Below are 20,139 nucleotides of genomic sequence, written 5' to 3'. Positions count from 1 at the left end.
CTGCCATATATTAGATTCCAGATATAAATGATACTATATGATACTTGTCTTTCTCTTTCTGACTTCACTTAGTATGAGACTCTCTAGTTCTATCTATGTTGCTGCAAATGGCATTATTTTGTTCTTTTTTGTGACTGACCTGTATTCCATTGTGTATGTGTACCACATCTTAAGTCATTCATCTGTTGATGGACATTTAGGTTGTTTCCATGTCTTGGCTATTGTGAATAGCGTTGCAGTGAACACATGGGTGCATGTATCTTTTTCAGTGAAAGTTTTGTCTGGATATATGCCCAAGAATGGGATTTCTGGGTCATATGGTAGTTCTATGTGGTTTTCTGAGGTAGCTCCACACTGTTTTCCCTAGTGGTTGTACCAATTTATATTCCCACCAACAGCGTAGGAATAAACCCTCAAATCTTTGTTTCAGAGATCACAGGCTGCTAGCTGTTGAGTCTACAAAATGCTTAAGAGAGGCCCGCTTCATAATTCTAGATTAACAAACTTCTATTACAGTGCAAACCCCATCTCAGATGTGCACATTGAGGAATAATTCTAACAGTGCTTAAAGTGCTACATTTTCATGACAACTTAAAGAGGCTAACCACTTTTAAAGGGATATGCACATTTTGCTCAAGTCTCTGCATTTTGATTTTGTGGTTAATGACTCTTACTTTTTATACCCAGGTTTCAAGCAATACATGTATATCTCAGAAATGTTTTTCTGCTGATGTTTACAACATTTTAAATGTATTTTGCTTATTTATTTATTACAAAGCAGTATGCAGAAGAGTTTCACTTACATTCCAGCTGTCCTTGAGACAACATGTTATTTGGAAAACCACACTGCATGTCAACAAAGGGGATGTGAGTTCTGGATGGTCCACATTATTGCAAGAAAGAGTGGTTTACGGTATTTTTTTTGACAGTTTTCTAAGTATATTACATGCTAGCATGATGATATGCTACTGGTGTGTTTACTATATTTTAGTTTCCTTTTAGGGAAGAACTGGTAGGAGATATGATCAGAAAGGTCTAGGATAGCCAGGTCATGTGAGACCTTGGACCAAGGAGTAAGGGCTTTGAATTTTATTTTGGTTGAGACAAGGAACCAGGGTTTTCAGAGGAGTGACATGATCCATCTGAACCATGAAAAGAGTCAGTCACACTACTTTTTTTTTTCCAGTCACACTACTACACGGAGAATAGACTGGGGAGGAGGAACAGAAAGTTCATGGGGAAAGAGTGGAACTAAGGAGACCAGTTAGGAAACTGTTGGTTGCCTTAGTCTAGGCTTTGGCCTGGGTAGCAGAAATGGAGATGATGCTAATTAGTTACATTTCAGGCACATTTTTAAAGTGGGACCAACAGGATTTGCCAGCTCTTAAATGTATGTGAGTTGAAGAAGAAGCCAAGGGTTTTGGCCAAGCAGCTGGTGAATAGTTCTGCTATTAACTGGAACTGTAGGTAGGTTTAGAGAAGAGCTCAAGCTCACTTTTGGACATGTTATGTTTGAGTTACTGCTTAGCTGTCTAAGTGATACTGAATAGGTAGCAGGATATAAAAATTGGTTGGGATCACTAAAGTAGTGAATATAGATGGAAAAGAGAAGTCTAAGGATTGATCTTTAGGACATTCCATCCAACCTTTAGAAATTCAGGAGATGAGAATCCAGCAAATAGGACTGAGAACTTGTAGCCAGTGTTAAAGGAAGCTTTCCTGAGGCCAAGTGAAGAACAGAGTCTCACAAAGGAGAATGAGGTCATTCGGGTCAAATACTGCCAAGTAGATGCAGAAAGACGAGGATTCAGAATTGACTGTTGGATTTTGCAGTATAGTGTCTCTGGGAACGTGACCAATAGTGTCTCTGTTTTACTTCACTGTCTTGCCCCTGTGGACCAAAAGCACTAGCTGATAGTCTTGGCAGTTGCTCTACCTTCCACCACTGTTTCAACCTCAACCTCTTTGTGTTCCCTAGTTCTAAACTTTGGGCTCCATGCCCTCCCTTCTAACTTGAGTCCTCACTTCCATTTTCTTTCTCTGATTTCACATATTTTTGTCTGACTCTTCCTAGGATGTTGCATAATGCTTCTGATCTAGTTTGTTCTTCTGGTCCCAGGATCTTTTAACTAAAGTAGGGTTGTATGGCATGTGTTAATTCCAGTATAAGTCTTGGGTCCTATTCAGATGAAGTTTATAGGCCCCTTTCCAGGAGATGATTATTATTATTATTATTATTATTATTATTATTATTATTACTTTCTTTTTTTAGGGCTGCACCCGTGACATATGGAAGGAAGTTCTCAGGCTAGGGGTCACATCAGAGCTGTAGTTGCTAGTCTATGCCACAGCCACTGCCACAGCCAAACCAGATCCAAGCCATGTCTGTGACCTAATGCTGGATCCCTAACCCACTGAGCGAGGCCAGGGGTTGAACATGTGTCCTCATGGATGCTAATCAGATTTGTTTCCACTGAGCTATAATGGGAACTCCCGAGGAAAAAAAAATTTTTTTTTTAAATTGCTGCACCTGTGGCATATGGAAGTTCATGGGCCAGGGATTGAATCTGAGCCATAGCTGCCACCTACACCACAGCTATGGCAACACCAAATCCTTTAACCCACTGTGCAGGGCCAGGGATTGAACCTGCACCCCAGCAGCAACCTGAGCCACTGCAGTGGGATTCTTAGCCCACTGCACCACAGCAGGAACTCCCAGAAGAATATTTTTAATTGCATAAAATAAGGCAGTGAAATTGCAAAGGAAACCAGTCATACTGAAATATAATTATCAAAATATTAAAAACTAATTTGTGATAAAATATATATGCATCCCTTATTAATTAATTAAATAACACATTCTAGCCTAAGAGCTGTTATAAACTCAAAGTACTGTGATAAGTGTAAATGATATTTCATTAACTTCCAGTAACTGTATTGTATGAAAATATATGTGGTATTTATTAGGGACAGAGTCACAGGTATTGTCAGTCCTCATGTGGTTTGTATTTATATTTATAATAGAGTGGATTTTTACATTTCGGTTTCAAGTTAATGAAAATAAGAATAAAATTTTATACTCATGTAAGTCTTGGGTCCTAGGTAAAGAACCACAGGGAGAACTGTCAGGCTGGTGTGAGCAGAGCACTGAGTGCTTACAAGACAGAAGAACAAGCCCTGTCTGCCTGGAAGCCCACTGCCACATTCCCCATGGGGAAGATTCGGACATAAACTTTGTACCTGGAGTAGTAGAGTGCTAGGGAGGCTCTTGAGCAGGAATAATAGCTTTATGAAATGTATTTGAAAAAAATCAGAAAAATTAAAAGTGGTTAAACACTGTCACTTAATGTATTTTGGCTAGATTCTTTCGATTTTCAAAAATTGGACCCTTTATTTTAGTATAGGTTTCTTCTTTTGCTGCTGTGTACTTTCTCTGACTTGCGTATGCAAAGTTGCCTTAAGATCTTTGTTTTATTCTCAGGAGTTCAGTTCGATCTATCTATATCCTTTTTTTGTCTTTTTTTTTTTTTTTGCTATTTCTTTGGGCCGCTCCCACGGCATATGGAGGTTCCCAGGCTAGGGGTTGAATCGGAGCTGTAGCCACTGGCCTACGCCAGAGCCACAGCAACTCGGGATCCGAGCCACGTCTGCAACCTATACCACAGCTCACGGCAACGCCAGATCGTTAACCCACTGAGCAAGGGCAGGGACCGAACCCGCAACCTCATGGTTCCTAGTCGGATTCGTTAACCACTGCGCCACGACGGGAACTCCCTGATCTATCTATATCCTTTGTCTTAGGGAGCCGAGACAGCTGAAGAGGGAAGCTAGCTGTGCTTGTGTGCATTCATTTGCCCCTAGGATGCCTCTGCATTGAGTCTTTCCCTTGGTATTCTAAGGTATTCTGATATTCCAGTGAAAAGGTCAAACAGAAACCCTACTCATTTTATTTTTATTTATTTTTTTAATTTTATAATGATTTTTATTTTTTTCATTATAGCTGGTTTACAGTGTTCTGTCAATTTTCTACTGTACAGCAAGGTGACCCAGTCACACATACATGTATACATTCTTTTTTCTCACATTGTCATGCTCCATCGTAAGTGACTAGATACAGTTCCCAGTGCTATACAGCAGGATCTCATTGTTTTTTTGGTTTTTTTTGGTCTTTTTGCCATTTTCTTGGGCCGCTATCGCAGCATATGGAGGTTCCCAGGCTAGGGGTTGAATCGGAGCTGTAGTCACCGGCCTACGCCAGAGCCACAGCAACATGGGATCCGAGCCGCGTCTGCAACCTACACCATAGCTCACGGCAACGCCGGATCGTTAACCCACTGAGCAAGGGCAGGGATCGAACCCGCAACTTCATGGTTCCTAGTCGGATTTGTTAACCACTGCGCCACGACGGGAACTCCCAGGATCTCATTGTTTATCCATTCCAAAGGCAATAGTTTGCATCTATTAACCCCAAATTCTCAATCCATCTCACTCCCTCCCTCTCCTTCTTGGGTACCACAAATCTGTTCTCCATGTACATGATTTTCTTTTCTGTGGAAAAGTTTGTTTGTGCTGTATAGTAGATTCCAGATATGTGATATCATATGGTATTTGTCTTTCTGTTTCTGACTTGCTTCACTTAGTATGAGAGTCTCTAGTTCCATCCATGTTGCTGCAGATGGCATTATTTTGTTCTTTTTTACAGCTGAGTAGTGTTCCATTGTGTATGTATACCACATCGTCTTAATCCAGTCATCTGTTGATGGACACTTAGGTTGTTTCCATGTCTTGGCTGTTGTGAATAGTGCTGCAATGAACATACGAGTGCATGTATCTTTTTGAATTATAATTTTGTCTGGATATATGCCCAGGAGTGGGATTGCTGGGTCATACGGTAGTTTTATGTATAGTTTTCTGGGGTACCTCCATACTGTTTTCCATAGTGGTTGTACCAATTTATATTCCCACCAACAGTGCAGGAGGGTTCCCTTTTCTCCACATCTTCTCTAGCATTTGTAATTTGTGGACTTACTAATGATGGCCATTCTGACTGGTGTGAGATGGTACCTCATAGTAGTTTTGATGTTCATTTCGCTAATAATCAGTGATGTTGAGCATTTTTTCATGTGTTTGTTGGCCATCTGTATATCTTCTTTGGAGAAATGTCTATTCAGGTCTTTTGCCCATTTCTCCATTGCTGTTGAGTTGTGTAAGTTGTTTGTATATTTTAGAGACTAAACCCTTGTCAGTAGCATCGTTTGAAACTATTTTATCCCATTCTTTAAGTTGTCTTTTTGGTTTTTTTTTTTTTTTTTTTTTAATGGTTTCATTTGCTGTGCCAAAGCTTGTCAGTTTGATTAAGTCTCATTGGTTTATTTTTACTTATATTTCTGTTACTTTGGGACTTATTTTAAAATTGGATTCTATATTTTCCCATTGTTGAGTTTTAAGAGTTGTTTGAGTACTTTTAGATATCCTCCTTTATCAGATATGCATTTACAAATATTTTCTACCAGCCAGTGGCTTTGTCTTTTCATTTTCTTAATAGTGTCTTTCACAGAGCAGAAGTGTTTAATTTTATTGAAGTCATCTTACTATCTTTTTTTTTTTTTTTTTGCTCTTTTTTCCATCTTTTTAGAGCCACACTGGCAGCATATGGAAGTTCCTAGGCTAGGGGTCGAGTCGGAGCTGCAGCTGCCAGCTTACACCACAGCCACAGCAGCATGGGATTTGAGCCACATCTGCAACCTATACACCACAGCTCACAGCAACACTGAATCCTGAACTCACTGAATGAGGCCAGGGATCAAACCTGAATCCTCATGGATACTAGTCAGGTTCGTTACGCCTGAGCCACGACGGAAACTCCATTACTTTTTTTCTTGGTTATGCTTTTCTTTTTTATGTTTGGTTGAAACAGGGTCACTAGATTTTTTTTTTCTTTATCATCTAGAAGTTTTATAATTTTGTGTTTTATATCTAGGTCTGTGATCCATTTTCAGTTAATTTTTATAAAAAGTATATGGTCAATGTCTTGGGGTTTTTTTTAATGTGGATGTCTGTTCATTTATTTTTTATGTAGTTATTTATTTGTTTTTTGTCCTTTTTTAGGGCTGCCCCCACAGCATATGGAGGTTCCCAGGCTAGGGGTCTAATCAGAGCTGTAGCTGCCAGCCTACACCGCAGTCACAGCAACACCAAATCCAAGCCATGTCTGTGACCTACACCACAGCTCATGGTGACACTAGATCCTTAACCCACTGAATGAGGCCAGGAATCGAACCTGCAACTTCATGGTTCCTAGTGGATTCGTTTCTGCTGCGCCATGACAGGAACTCTCTGTTCATTTATTTTTTTATTTTTATTTTTTGCTATTTCTTGGGCTGCTCCCACGGCATATGGAGGTTCCCAGGCTAGAGGTCTAATCGGAGCTGTAGCCACCGGCCTATGCCAGAGCCACAGCAACGCAGGATCCGAGCCGCATCTGCAACCTACGCCACAGCTCACGGCAACACCGGATCGTTAACCCACTGAGCAAGGCCAGGGATGGAACCCACAACTTCATGGTTCCTAGTCGGATTCGTTAACCACTGCGCCACGACGGGAACTCCTCTGTCTCTCTTTTAATGGCTGCACCTACAGCATATGGAAGTTTCCAGGCTAGGGGTCGAATTGAAACTCCAGCTGCCGGCTTATGCCACAGAAAACAGGATCCCAGCCTCATTTGCAACCTATGCCACAGCTCTTGGCAACACTTGATCCCTACTGCACTGAGGGAAGCCAGGGATTGAGCCTGCATCCTCACAGATACTAGTCGGGTTCTTAACCCACTGAGCCACAACGGGAACTCCCTGATGCTCCCTTTTGCAGGAGGGTTTTGTTTCGTGTGGCCATGGTATGTAGTAGCTTGAAGTAGAATCTCAGTTCCCGGACCAGGGATTGAATCCCAGGCTGCAGCGGTGAAAGCACCAAATCCTAACCGCTAGACTACCAGGAACTCCCTGGAAGAGATTTTTAAGTTGCTACATAATGTATCTCAACCTTCATCTTTTCAGCCGTCATGGAATCCAAGTTTTTGACAATTGTCCCAAATGGTGGTCTCCCTCATAGTTATTAGATGATATGCAAACTGTTTCCAGCACAGTTTTGTTTTTCTTTGATTATATCAGGAGAAAGACATAACATGGTATGTTAAACACAAGAATTTTGCATAAAAGTTGTAACTCTTGGAAAGGCTTTTAAATGTATGCTTATAGTCATGATTTCTTTGGGATCTTTTCACCAGTCTAAGTTTAGTACTATGTGATATTAGATTAACAGGAGACTGAAAGTATAATTTTTACTAACTTCTTGAAACACATGTACTGTATTTTCTGCACAATAGTTTGTTATGATTTGACTTGTCATTCTACTATCCCAGAAGATATTGTATTTGGGGACATTGTTGTATATATATATACATATACATATATACACATACTCTTTATTCCAAATCATGGTTGTTGAGTATGTTAAATGATGTGAACTGATAACAGTACCAGTGAGAACTGCATGGTTTATTTTATTCTTATGCATACTGTACCTTTTTGCCAACTATACCTTCTCCTACCTCATCCTTCCTAGAATTGTCATCCAGTGGCAAAAACTTCTAAAGCTTATTAATTTTTATTTCTGAAAAATAGTGATTGATAATATTAGCAAATGCTTTTTCAGCATCTTTTGATTCGATCAAACTTTAAAAATTCATTTGTTTAATACTTTGTTGATAAATTTTCTTTTCTTTCTTTTTTTTTTTTTCTTTTATCCTTTTTTAGGGCTGCACTCGCAGCACATGGAGGTTCTGAGGCTAGGGGTATAATCGGAGCTGTAGCTCCCGGCCTACACCGCAGTCACAGCATCACCAGATCCGAGTCACGTCTGCAACCTACACCACAGCTCATGGCGACACCAGATCCTTAGACCACTGAGTGAGGCCAGGGATCGAACCCGCAACATCATGGTTCCTAGTTGGATTTGTTTCCACTGCACCATGACAGGAACTCCGATAAATTTTATTGAATCAGTTAAGAAATCAGTCTTAGGCAAACATGAGTAGATTATGGTGACACACTATATTACATATGCTGTCACTATGCTGCATGTGTACTCTATGTTGCAATTTTATTTAGTATTTTTATTCCTGTGTTTGAGATTTGTTTTCTTATTTTGATCCTTTTTATATTTTATAATCAATGTCATATAAAATGAGTTGGGAGACCATAATTTATATTGGGAAATTAGGAATAGTCACTGTTACTGGGAATGTTAAATCTGCACATTTGAAAACATGAACTGATAAATCTATCCAGTAAGGATTTTTTATCTTTGTAGGGTTTTTTTGTTTGTTTTTTGTTTTGGCCTTTTTGGGCCACACCTGTGGCGTATGGAGGGAAGTTCTCAGGCGAGGGGTGAAATTACAGCCATAGCTGCTGGCCTATGCTACAACCACAACAACATGGGGTCTGAGCCACGTCTGTGACCTACACCACAGCTCACAGCAACACTGGATCCTTAACCCCCACTGAGCAAGGCCAGGAATCGAATCTGCATCCTCATGGACAATAGCCAGATTGGTTTACACCACGCCATGATTGGAATTCCTCCTTTGTAGTTTTTCTGCCATAGCCAATTAATTATTTTCTCATTTTCTTTTCATGAATGCCTAAGGGTAATATACGATAAAAATCTACCTTTGACAAGTCTAAAAGAGTTACTTCAGTAAGTGTAAAATAAAAATTTTTTAGTATTAAGAAAACATGTCAAAGTTTATTTGGCAGCATTCTTTCTCAGGCATATGGAATAACTGGACATCTAAATTTGATTGCACATTTTAGAAAACATGGTATTTGCCAATGTAACATCCACACGTAGCAGTGGTATGTCTTCTTAGGGTCAACTAAACACACACGGAGTTCCCATTGTGGCTCAGCTGGTTCGGAATCCAACTAGTATCCATGAGAATGCACATTCAATCCCTGGTCTTGCTAAGCGGGTTAAAGGATTCAGCGTTGCTGTGAGCTGTGGTGTAGGTCTTGGATTTGGTGCGGATCCGGCGTTGTTGTGGTGTAGGCTATTGCCATGGTGTAGGCTGTTGCCATGGTGTAGGCTGGCAGCTGAAGCTCCGATTTGACCCCTAGCCTGGGAACTTCCATATGCAATGGGTGCGGCCCTAAAAAGGCAAAAAATAAAAATAAACACTTACAGGTTCAGACTAGTAAAACCACCATAGGTCTCAGTAGGCAACACTATTCAGCAGGATAGAAACTATTAACTTGTCAGTAAGATGATGGGAATCCTTGCTGCAATTCATTCTCTCTGAAATGCTCTTCTCACAGCTTCAGTTGAAAGAGATGAGATCTGTATTGGGTGGTGCAGAGAACTCCATGGGCATAGTTTCTAAGGTCTTCTGCCAGGGACATGATTAAATATTTACACGTCATCACACTCAAGAGAAGTTAAAAAACAGGGCTTCCTACTGGGTGTCCATTAGTAAACTGTGATTTACTAATTTGGTGATTCCTATCATAAGCAATGTTGCCAGGTAACATAGTTGGCATACTGTCTTAATCTGGTTAACAGGGATTAACCCAGGGTCAAATGCACATACATAAGAAGGAGTATTGGTCATCTTTGGTCCACAGACATGTGTGCTGATTTTTTATTTATGCCTTCTTATTCTAGTATCTTTCAGAAGATTTTTTTCTTACTCTAAGACTGTTTTTTAAATCTGTATTTTCTTTTAAAATCGTTTTTTTATGTTTATATAGATCTTTGAGTCATCATATTCTGTATGGTGATGCATAAACTAAAACTTTTTTCCAAATTGCTTATCAGTTGTTCCAATCATTTATTGGTCATTTGTTTTCCTCTTGGTTAGAAATGTCACTGTTGTCTTAGAGCAGTTATTAGGAGATAGTTCTTCAAATTAACAAAGGGTTCGGTATATTAAAAATACATACTTTCTAAAGTAATTAAAAACCTATGTATAATCTTTTATATTGTGTTTTAGATGGTATTATTTGTATGCAGAGAATTTATAGGGTCAGTTTTTTTCTCCAAGAAATTATATGTAGTCTGAAAAGCAGGACACTTTTTTCCAAATAGAAGTTTGCCTAATTAAAGGCTGTTATGCTTATCTAGGTGGGCTTATTCCAAAAACTAATGTCTCAGTATAGTAGAAAGTGGTGATTTAAGGGTTTGAATAATGGGGTTCTGGTTTCAGATGTGCCATTTCACTGACTGCTACTTTGCAAGTCAGTCTCTCTGTGTTTTGTTTTGCTCAGTAAAACTGCACGAATAACAGTCCCTGTCCTGCCTACTTCCGAGTATTGTCGAGGATTGGATGGGATGATGCATATAAAGGCACTTTTAATTGGAAAGCAGTTTAAATGTAAGGAATTTATTGCGCCTTAACTTTTCCTCCCTTTCTTTTGTAGGTAGTGTTGGTGCTTCTTTTCAGTGCCAGTCCATCCATCACGACCACATTTGTCATGATGACAGTGACAAGGTGAGGTCCGTGTTGATGTCTACAATGGTGAAAATGCATGTTGCCTTTATATCTCTGGATTCACTTACATAACTCTGGACATAGGGCCAGGAGAGTGTGACAATGTTCAGATGCAGAGAGCCTTGCTGATTTGTGTGCCAGATTATTAGGCTCTTCCAGAAAACGTGCGGATAATTCCCAGGAGGTGGGCTGGACTCCTGATAAACCTTCTATTTATTTCCTTACTGCCATCCCTGTCTCCCTCACTGTGTTTCCTCTTCCTTCTTAGCCTGGATGGATTATGTTAACATATGAGCAGGTGCTCCCAAAAGCCAATAACTCTCTCAGCAGTTTGTGTCTATTTCCATTTTGAAATATCTTAGACATTCCGATTTGGTTTGTAGTTGGTTATATTATACGTCTTCATATAATTACCTTTTGGCTCTGTTTCCAAAGCCCAATTTAAATGTTGAGGATTGAGAATGGAACCTGTCTGATTCAGGCAAAAGAAGCCAGCTTTGGGCCTGTTTTGTTAAAGTAGGTCCAGACTTGCAGTTTGTTTCATTTTGGTATTTTGCTTCTGTTCTTTTTACCTCTAAAGAAACTGGTCTTTGGGGGCTTTCCAGTATTCATCAGCACCCTTGATGGCCCAGCCCTTCATACTAATATGGGCCTGCTGTTTGGAACCTCTGGCTGCTGCTGTTGGATGGGCTTAAATTTAGTCTTTTCCATCATCAGTTTCCAGTGTTCCCTCCCATTTCCTATGTCTTATGTAGGAATGTATCACTCCTTCAGTAGTTTCCCCAGGCAGACCAACCCAAGTTATGTTTTTCTCCGCTGTTTTAATCAAGATCCTCCTCCCTCATCCTGTTGGAACTCAGTCAAGAAGTTGGCTGATCATTGGGATTTTCCAAATGGCCTTCTTTGTTTTGTATGTTGATCCCTCTGTCTTCGTGAGCTCTGCTCAGTCAGATTTCAGTCTGTTTACAGAGAGAATGGTATGCTTTTAGCATTCCAGATTCTTTCTTTTTATTAAAGTAATCCAGAGGCATGGGTTTAACTTTTAACTTCTTATTGAAACAAGCCACTGAAAGGGACTTCTGGGCTGTATAACTAGCTCCCTAAAATTCTGTAAACCACAGATTTTAGAAATGAGCATTTGAAAATAAGACCGATGATAGAAAAGGCAAAAATCCATCAGTAATATTACAAACCATTGTGTTTCATAATTGTTAAGATGTTTGGGAGGTTAAATTTCCTTTCCCCTACCAAGTGTAATGTGCCTCCACCTGTGTAATGTGTTCATTTATGGTGGAGATGCTGTGTTTTGTCTAGGCTTAGAGTCTAGAGGTGAGATTTCTATCCACCTCTGCCAGATACTTTGTATCTACTTTAAAATGGTTTTCCTCCTAATTTCTGAATGTCTGTGTGACTAATTTTGTGCTTTTATGATAAGGGATCTTTTCTGAAATACACAGGGTGGAGACAAGAAAAGTTTTAAGGGATTCTGTCACCTGATCAGCAGATCAGAGAACTGTCAGAAACTGCTCTCCTCTCTCTCCAGCCTACCATGAATATATTGATGATTGTTTCCCAGAGGGAAACTGAGAGAATGGATGAGTCTCTTAACTATATTTATGATTTATTCAACTGATTCAGTTAGCAAATAATACTTGTTGGTTGGCAGCTATATTTCTTGGTGCTTAGGGAATACATCAGGATCCAAAACAAGGATTGAGGAGGTAGGCAATAAAAATAAACATAATACATAAATTATGTAGTATATTACAATAAGCACAGTAGGTGTTCCCTGATGGCTCAGTGTGTTAAGGATCCAGTGTTGTCACTGCTGTGGCTCTGGACACTGCTATGGCGAGGATTTGACCCCTGGCCCAGGAACTTCTACATGCTTTGGGCGTGGCCAAAAAAACTAAAAAAATTATACAAAAAGTGTATTCTTATATTAAAAAAGTGTACAGCAGAATAAGTGGGATATTATAATTATTATGGATAATAATAAGATATTATTCTGGGGAGGAGAGTAGTGGATTGGATAAGAATCAAATCTCGGAAGTTCCCATTGTGGCTCAGGGGGTTAAGACCCTAACATAGTGTCTGTGAGGATGCGGGTTTGATTCCTGGCCTTGCTCAGTGGGTTAAAGATCTGCCATTGCTGTGGCTGTGGCATAGGCCAGCACTTGCAGCTCTGATTTGACCCCAACCTAGGAACTTCCATATGCTGCGTGTGCAGCCATAAAGAAAAAGAAAAAAGAATCAAATCTCTTATGTTTGTAGCAGCTTCTGACTTCTTTTCTATAATAAAAGGTATTGGTTTTGCAAAAGCAACACAAGACATGCTGCCTGATACATACCACTTGAATATGTGTGTGTTCTGTCTCTCTCTCTTACTCACTCTGAGAATTGAAGGTATTATAGAACATAGCTCATTCAACCCCCTTATTAAAATAAACTTGGAAGATTTGACCCCAGTGGAAGAATGGTCTTGTTCAAGAGTTGCCCTGGAGTGCTGAAGCTAGATGAGATCTTCTATCCCTAATAGAAGCCACATGAAATAATCGTCTGGCTATTCTGAACAAATTGTCAAAACACATACATGTTGATGCTTTGCTTATGACTCAGCTTTCAGGCATGGTCCATTTCTCAGATTTGGGGACAAGAGGCGATTTTTCTTAAAAGTTGTCTGATTTTTTTGGTCTTTTTTTTTTTGGTCTTTCTAGGGCCACACCCATGAGATATGGAGCTTCCCAAGCTAGGGGTCAAATCAGAGCTACAGTTGCCAGCATATGCCATAGCCACAGCCACAGCCACTCAGGATCCAAGCCGCATCTTCAACCTATACCACAGCTTGTGGCACCACTGGATCCCTAACCCACTGAGCAAGGCCAGGGATCAAACCTGCATCCTCATGGATACTAGTTGGGTTTGTTAACTACTGAGCCACAACGGGACCTCCCAAAAGTTGTCTGAATTTTACCAATTCATGTGTGATTGGGATGGAACCAGGGTCAGGCAAGGAGAAAGAGGACCAGTTAATTTGTTGGACCTTCCTTCTGCAACCTTAGAAATGCTAGTAAATCCCCAAATGCCATGGTTTGGCCTGTTTTCCAACTTAAGTTTCTTTGGTGGTGTACATTGTCTGTAACCTGCAGTGCTGGAAGGAACTGATTCCAACTCCGAGGTTTATTGTTAAATACTGTTGAGTTATATACTCTCATGTTATCAGTTTATACTGGTCACAACAATTCATATAAGCCTTCTAGCAATATTTTTATATTCATTCATAATATCTTACCTCATAATTTCCAGGTAGCAAACCCTTTTTATATATTTGAGTACCTACTGTAAGCATTGTTCTAGGTATGAGAGACAGTGCTTTGAACAAATGGACAGGAATCCTTACTCTGTGGAGCTTGCTCTCTCTGTAAGCGGGTTAGAGAGATGGCAAGCCAATAAATAAAGATATTGTTAGTTCATTTGTGCTGTGGAGAATAACAAATCAGGGAAAGAATGTAGGAGTATAAGAAGAAATAGGGGTTGCTTTATCCCCATTTATAGGTGAAGAATGTAAGACATAGATTAAGTAATTTCCACAAGGCTATCCAGTTGGTAAGCAGTAAAACTGGGATTCAGGAGTTCCCACTGTGGCACACAAGTTAAGGATCCAGCATTGCTGCAGTGTGGCATAGTTTGCAGCTGTGTCTCAGATTTGATCCCTGGCCTGGGAACTTGCATATGCTGTGGTTAGGGCCAAAAACAAAACAAAAAAACTGGGATTCAAACCCAAGCTACTTAACTCCAGAGTCTATATTTTACCATTTGAAGAAATCCATTTGTAATTTACCTTTACCCACTCAACTCTGACATGCTTAGAGAAAAACAGAAGTTCAAGTGGAGAAGGCCCTGGAGAATCACAGTGAAGCCGAGTCAGTTGGCAGGCAGTCTGCCTGTCAGTTTTTCTTGCACAGCTCCTTTTGGCCTCCATTGTGATTCATGACTATTTGTTATTCTAGGCTTCTCTAATCTGACCCCCTGCCCTGCTTCATACTTCACCCTCGATATACGGAAGTTCCCAGACTAGGGTTGAGCCAAAAAGGGAACTCTTGTGCTTCTTTATAAGAAACCTCACATTGTGTGTTGCTATATTGTACAGATCAAATGTGATGGTTATGTAGAAGTGCTTTAAAAGTATAAAGTATACTACAAAAATGTGATTGTGATCACAAATTTATTTTTCACTTAGATACTGTTATCCTGACTCAACTAATGTCACCTTGGGATTAAATAGTCATATCTTCACAGAGAGAACAAGCTTGGCATTTGGCATAGGGTTGGGGTGTGGTGGGGGAGGATTATGTCTGTCCTGAGGATGAGATAAAACATTTTACAGTTTCATAAAAGGAGACCATTCTTTCAGGTGAGATGAATTTATTTGTAGCCTCAATGGTGCACTTTTCCAGAGTGGCCTGGTCTTCTAGGATGGCTGGCCATTTGCGAAAGTGAAATGGGAGAATTCTTTCTAAACTGCATGTACATGAATGGCTACTCAGAGCAGAAATCTCTTCTGGCCAAAACTTTGTTGTGCTAGCCTTCAGTCCATTTGTCACGGAAGAAAGCACCAATCCAGTTTGTGCCCAGGAATCCCACACAGACTACTTTCAAAAAGGTTGTAAATGTGCTACTGGCTTTTATTCCATTACTTTCTACTTCCTTTTATCTTGATCTTTTAAATTTTTAGTTTTTTAAAAATTACGTTTTGATTTTAAAAAGATATACATTACTACCTTCAACCTCTCTCCTCAGAAGTAACGGCAATTTTTTTTTTTTTTTTAATTTTGCTTTTTAGGGCCTCACCTGGGGCATGTGAAGGTTCCTAGGCTAGGGGCTGAATCAGAGCTGCAGTTGCTTCCCTGCACCACAGCCACAGCAACACAGGATCCATAACCCACTGAGCAAGGCCAGGGAGCGAACCTGAGTCTTCATGGATACTAGTTAGGTTCTTAACCCACTGAGTCACAATGGGAACTCCTGGAACTTTAACAGAATTTTTTAGTTACATTTGTATAAAATAATTCTCTTCTTTGCAAACAGTGGTTTTTAGTATATTCAAAGAGTTCAACTATCTCTACTTTCTAACTTTCTTTTTTAAAATTTTATTTATTTATTTTTTGACTGTGCCCTCAGCAGGTGGAAGTTCCTGGGCCAGGGATTGAATCTGTGCCATAGCAGTGACCTAAGCCACCACAGTGACAATGCCAGATCCTTAACCCACTGTGCCGCAAGAGAACTCCTCTACCATCTAATTTTAGAACACTTTAATCACCCCCCCAAAAAAAATCCCATACCCATTAGCAGTCGCTCCCCATTATTCCTTCCCTCTGCAGCTCCCGGCAGTCACTAATCTTTCTATCTCTATGGATTTGCCTGTTCTGCACATTTCATATAAATGAAATCAAACAATGTGTGGCCTTTTGTGTCTGACTTCTTTCACTTAGCATGATGATTACATGATTTGTCCATGTTGTAGCATGAATCAGTACTTTTTCTCCCTTTTTATGAGTGAATAATATTCCATTGCATGGGCCTAGCACATTTTGTTTATCCATTTACCTGTTAGTGGATATGTTTCCATGTTTCCTGTTTTTTGTTTTTTGTTTTTAATCTTTTTGCCTTTTCTAGGGCTCCTCCCGTGGCACATGGAGGTTCCCAGGCTAGGGGTCTAATCGGAGCTGTAGCCACCAGCCTACGCCACAGCCACAGCAATGCAGGATCCGAGCCGCATCTGCAACCTACACCACAGCTCACGGCAATGCCAGATCCTTAACCCACTGAGCAAGGCCAGGAATCGAACCCGCAACCTCATGGTTCCTACTCAGATTCATTAACCACTGAGCCACGACAGGAACTCCTGTTTCCATGTTTTGATTATTATGAATAACACTGGTGTGAAATTTGCCTGTAAGTAAGTTTTTATTTATTGTCACATGATTTTTAACATGCCGAGGAGCTGCCAAATTTTTCCAAAGTGGCTGTGCCATTTTGTATTCCAGCAAATGCTTGAGGGTTCCAGTTTCTTCATGTCCTTACTAACACTTTTTTTTTTTTATGGCCACACCTGTGGCATATAGGAAGTTCCCAGGCTAGGGGGTCTAAGTGGAGCTACAGCCGCCAGCCACAGCTACAGCAACACCATATCCAAGCTGCATCTGCAACCTACACCACAGCTCACCGAAACTCAGGCTCCTTTAACCCACTGAGCAAGGCCAGGAATGGAACTGCATCCTCATGAATAGCAGTCAGGTTCGTCACCAGTGAGCCACAATGGGAACTCTGCTAACGCTTTTTTTTTTGCAGCTGTCTTTTAAATTATAGCTATTGTAGTGAGTGTGAAGTGGCATCTTATTTCTTTATTTTTTTTTGCCATGCCCGTGGCATGTGGAAGTTCCTGTGCCAGGGATCAAACCCATGTCACAGCTGTAGCCAGAGCTATAGCAGTGACAACAGGAGATCCTTGACCCACTGAGCCATGAAGGAACTCCTTGTTGTGGTTTTAATTTGCATTTCTCTAATGGCTAAGTATGCTGAGCATCTTTTTATATGTTAATCAGCCATTCCTAACTCTCTGATCAGTTAAAACAAAGTCACTTAAAGATCCTTTATTGTTCTTGCCCATTATGTGTAAAAAACAAAAAACAAATCTCCCCATGACCCGTATTCATTAGAGAAATGTGGGTAAACAGAAATAGACTATGTCATAAGTACAAACCATGAGCTGTGGTGTGGGTCGCAGACAGGGCTCAGATCTGGCTTTGCTGTGGCTGTGGCATAGGCTGGCAGCTGTAGCTCTGATTAGACCCCTAGCCTCCATATGCTGCGGGTGTGGCCCTAAAAAGCAAAATCAATCAATCAATCAATCAAACTCAGCTGTACTGATTATCTATGGCCGTGCAGTTAATAATCATAAAACTCAGTGGTGCAAAGCATATCTTTTAGTATCTTTCATGGCTCTAGCATTTCCTTCCTCAGCTAGGGGGCTCTTGCTTGGAATTTCTCATGTAGTTGCATTAGATGGTGGCTAAGGCTAGAGTCAGCTTGATGCCTTCATTCACATATCTATTGGTTGATGCTGGTTGTCAGCTGAGACTTCAGCTGGGGCCCTTAGCCTGAGTAACTATATGTAGCATGGGCTTCCTCACAGCATGGCAGCTTGATTCTAAAAGTGACTGTCCCAAGGGAACCACGTAGGTGCTCTGGCCTTTGATGAGCTAATTTCAGTAGTCACAGAGCCTCACTTCCTCAGTATATAAAAAGGGTAGTACAATATGGCATGATTTTATTAGGCATGTAAAGTTGTTTTAACTGCCAAAGAACAATAAATGTAACTCATTCAGTAACAGAAAAACCATGATTATCTTATAGATGCAGAAAATTGTGATAAAATTAAACATCCATTTATGGTAAAATTTTAATGAATTAGAAATAAAAGAGAACGCCCTTGATTTGTTAAAGGGATCTATGAAAAACCTACTGCCAACCTCATACTTAATAGTGAAATGTTGGAAGTTTTCAAGTTTTAGAATAAGACAGAAATGTTTGTTCTCACTGTATCTATTTATCTCTGAGCTGGCGATCCAAGCCAGTGCAGTAAGAAAAGACAAGAGGAAAACATGTTGGAAAGAAAAATTGGTCATTTTCTGCCAACAGAATTCCATGTGTAGAAAACCCGAAAAAATTAAGATAAATTATTAGAATTAATAATTGTAAAAACTAGAATACACCCAAGAGCAAATGTTCAAGACCTTTACAAAAAACTGTGAAGCATTATTAAAAAAAATGAACAACTCAGGTAAACAGAAGGATGCATCTTACTTGTGGGTTGAAGATTTAATATTGTAAAGATGCCAGTACCACCTAATTCATCTCTAGATCCACTGCAGCCCAATAAAAAAAATCTCAGCAGTTATTCCCTTGTTTTAGAATGGTAGGGCACCAAGGTAGACCCAATGACCAGATACATTTGAAGGAACTACAGTATTTATCTGTTTGGTAAGCAATGTATTGGTATATTTTTATTTTAGAAGTTGAGGGTATTTACATGATTCGGGTACTCCAGAAAGAAGCTTTAGTAGTCATTCACAGTTTTCACTTTTGTCATGAAGATGAATTTTTACTTTTTTTATTATTATTAAAGTTTAGTTGATTTACAGTGTTGTGCCAATTTCTGCTGTACAGCAAAGTAACCCAGTTATACATACATATATATATATACATTCTTTTTCTTAGATTATCTTCCATCATGGCCTAAGAGATTGGATATAGTTCCCTGTGCTATACAGTAGGACCTCATTGCTTATCCATTCTAACTGTAATAGTTTGCATCTACTAACCCCAGACTCCCAGTCCATCCCACTCCCTCCTGCCTCCCCCTTAGCTTGAAAACAAATTTTATTTTTTTTGTCTTTTTGTTTTGTTTGCCATTTATTGGGCCACTCTCACAGCATATGGAGGTTCCCAGGCTAAGGGTCGAATCGGAGCTATAGCCGCCGGCCTACACCAGAGCCATAGCAACGCAGGATCCGAACCGCATCTGCAGCCTACACCACAGCTCACAGCAACGTTTAATCCACTAAGCAAGGCCAGGGTTCAAACCCGCAGCCTCATGGTTCCTAGTCAGATTCATTAACCACTGAGCCACGACAAGAACTTTCTGAAAACAAATTTTAAAGATCAGCCTTGAAGTCAGAATTCTCAAAAAGCTCTTGCTACGAGCAGCTGATTTCCCTACAAGTGCTGTGCTGTCTTCTAGCCACATGTGGCTATTTAAACAATCCTGCTCAGTTCATAGCCCATTTCAAGTGCTTACTCGGCCACATGTGTGTAGCTAATGGCTACCTTTTGGAAGAACACGTTGAACATTTCAATCATTGCAGATTCATTGGACACATCTCCAGCAGGACTTCCCACCTTTTTTGGACAGACACCAATTAAATTTTAGGTGGACTGGGGTTGAGCAACTGCTCTAATTTACTCCCTGCCACATTAGGTGGTCAGTGGCCCACTTTGAAACTTAACCTCCTCATTGGGTGTTTATTAGCAGGGCACCAGATTTTCTGGCTAAGAAATCAATTAGAGAAGAAATTGGAGTACAGATTCAAACTAATTAACCTTGAGATACAGGTGCATTGTTCACATGTAGATAGACTTCTTGGATGAAGCCCTCAGACCCAGTTAGCTAAGATGTTAACTATTTGAGAAGGGTGTTCTCAAAGAGTTTGCCTCATAAAGGATTCACAAAAGCCTAAGGGTTAGGAACCCTGGAGGACAGTAGTAGACTTTTGCTGCTGAGATTCAGCGCTGAAGGAATCTCTGACTCTTGTGATTGGACAGCTTCCAAATAGTAATTTCCCTCCCTGTTGCCAATTTTTTTTTTTTTTTTTTTCTATTTCCACCTCTCATCCCATAGCCTGTATCCGAGTAAACAAGGAAAGCTGTTTCATAGTAGTCTGTATTATGGGGGGAAAAAAATTCACAAATAGGGGAGTACCCGTTGTGGCTCAGTGGAAGTGAATCCGACTAGTATCCATGAGGATGCACGTTCA

At 40.1% G+C, this 20,139-nt stretch overlaps 1 protein-coding gene across 4 annotated transcripts in view; it reads left to right on the top strand.

Annotated features, from left to right (window-relative positions):
- RNF38 (ring finger protein 38) overlaps nucleotides 1-20,139 on the top strand; it is a 130,140-nt gene that overhangs the window by 46,280 nt on the left and 63,721 nt on the right. For all 4 annotated transcript variants that reach the window (XM_047767926.1, XM_047767925.1, XM_047767924.1 and 1 more), the window contains exon 2: nucleotides 10,473-10,543. In XM_047767926.1, coding sequence (XP_047623882.1) covers nucleotides 10,473-10,543 — 71 coding nt within the window. The remainder of the gene's footprint in view (nucleotides 1-10,472; nucleotides 10,544-20,139) is intronic.

The sequence above is a fragment of the Phacochoerus africanus genome, chromosome 2 (genome assembly GCF_016906955.1).
Source record: "Phacochoerus africanus isolate WHEZ1 chromosome 2, ROS_Pafr_v1, whole genome shotgun sequence".
Taxonomy (NCBI): domain Eukaryota; kingdom Metazoa; phylum Chordata; class Mammalia; order Artiodactyla; family Suidae; genus Phacochoerus; species Phacochoerus africanus.
Note: the sequence above shows the minus strand (reverse complement) of the source record. Positions and strands in the feature narration are given on the sequence as shown.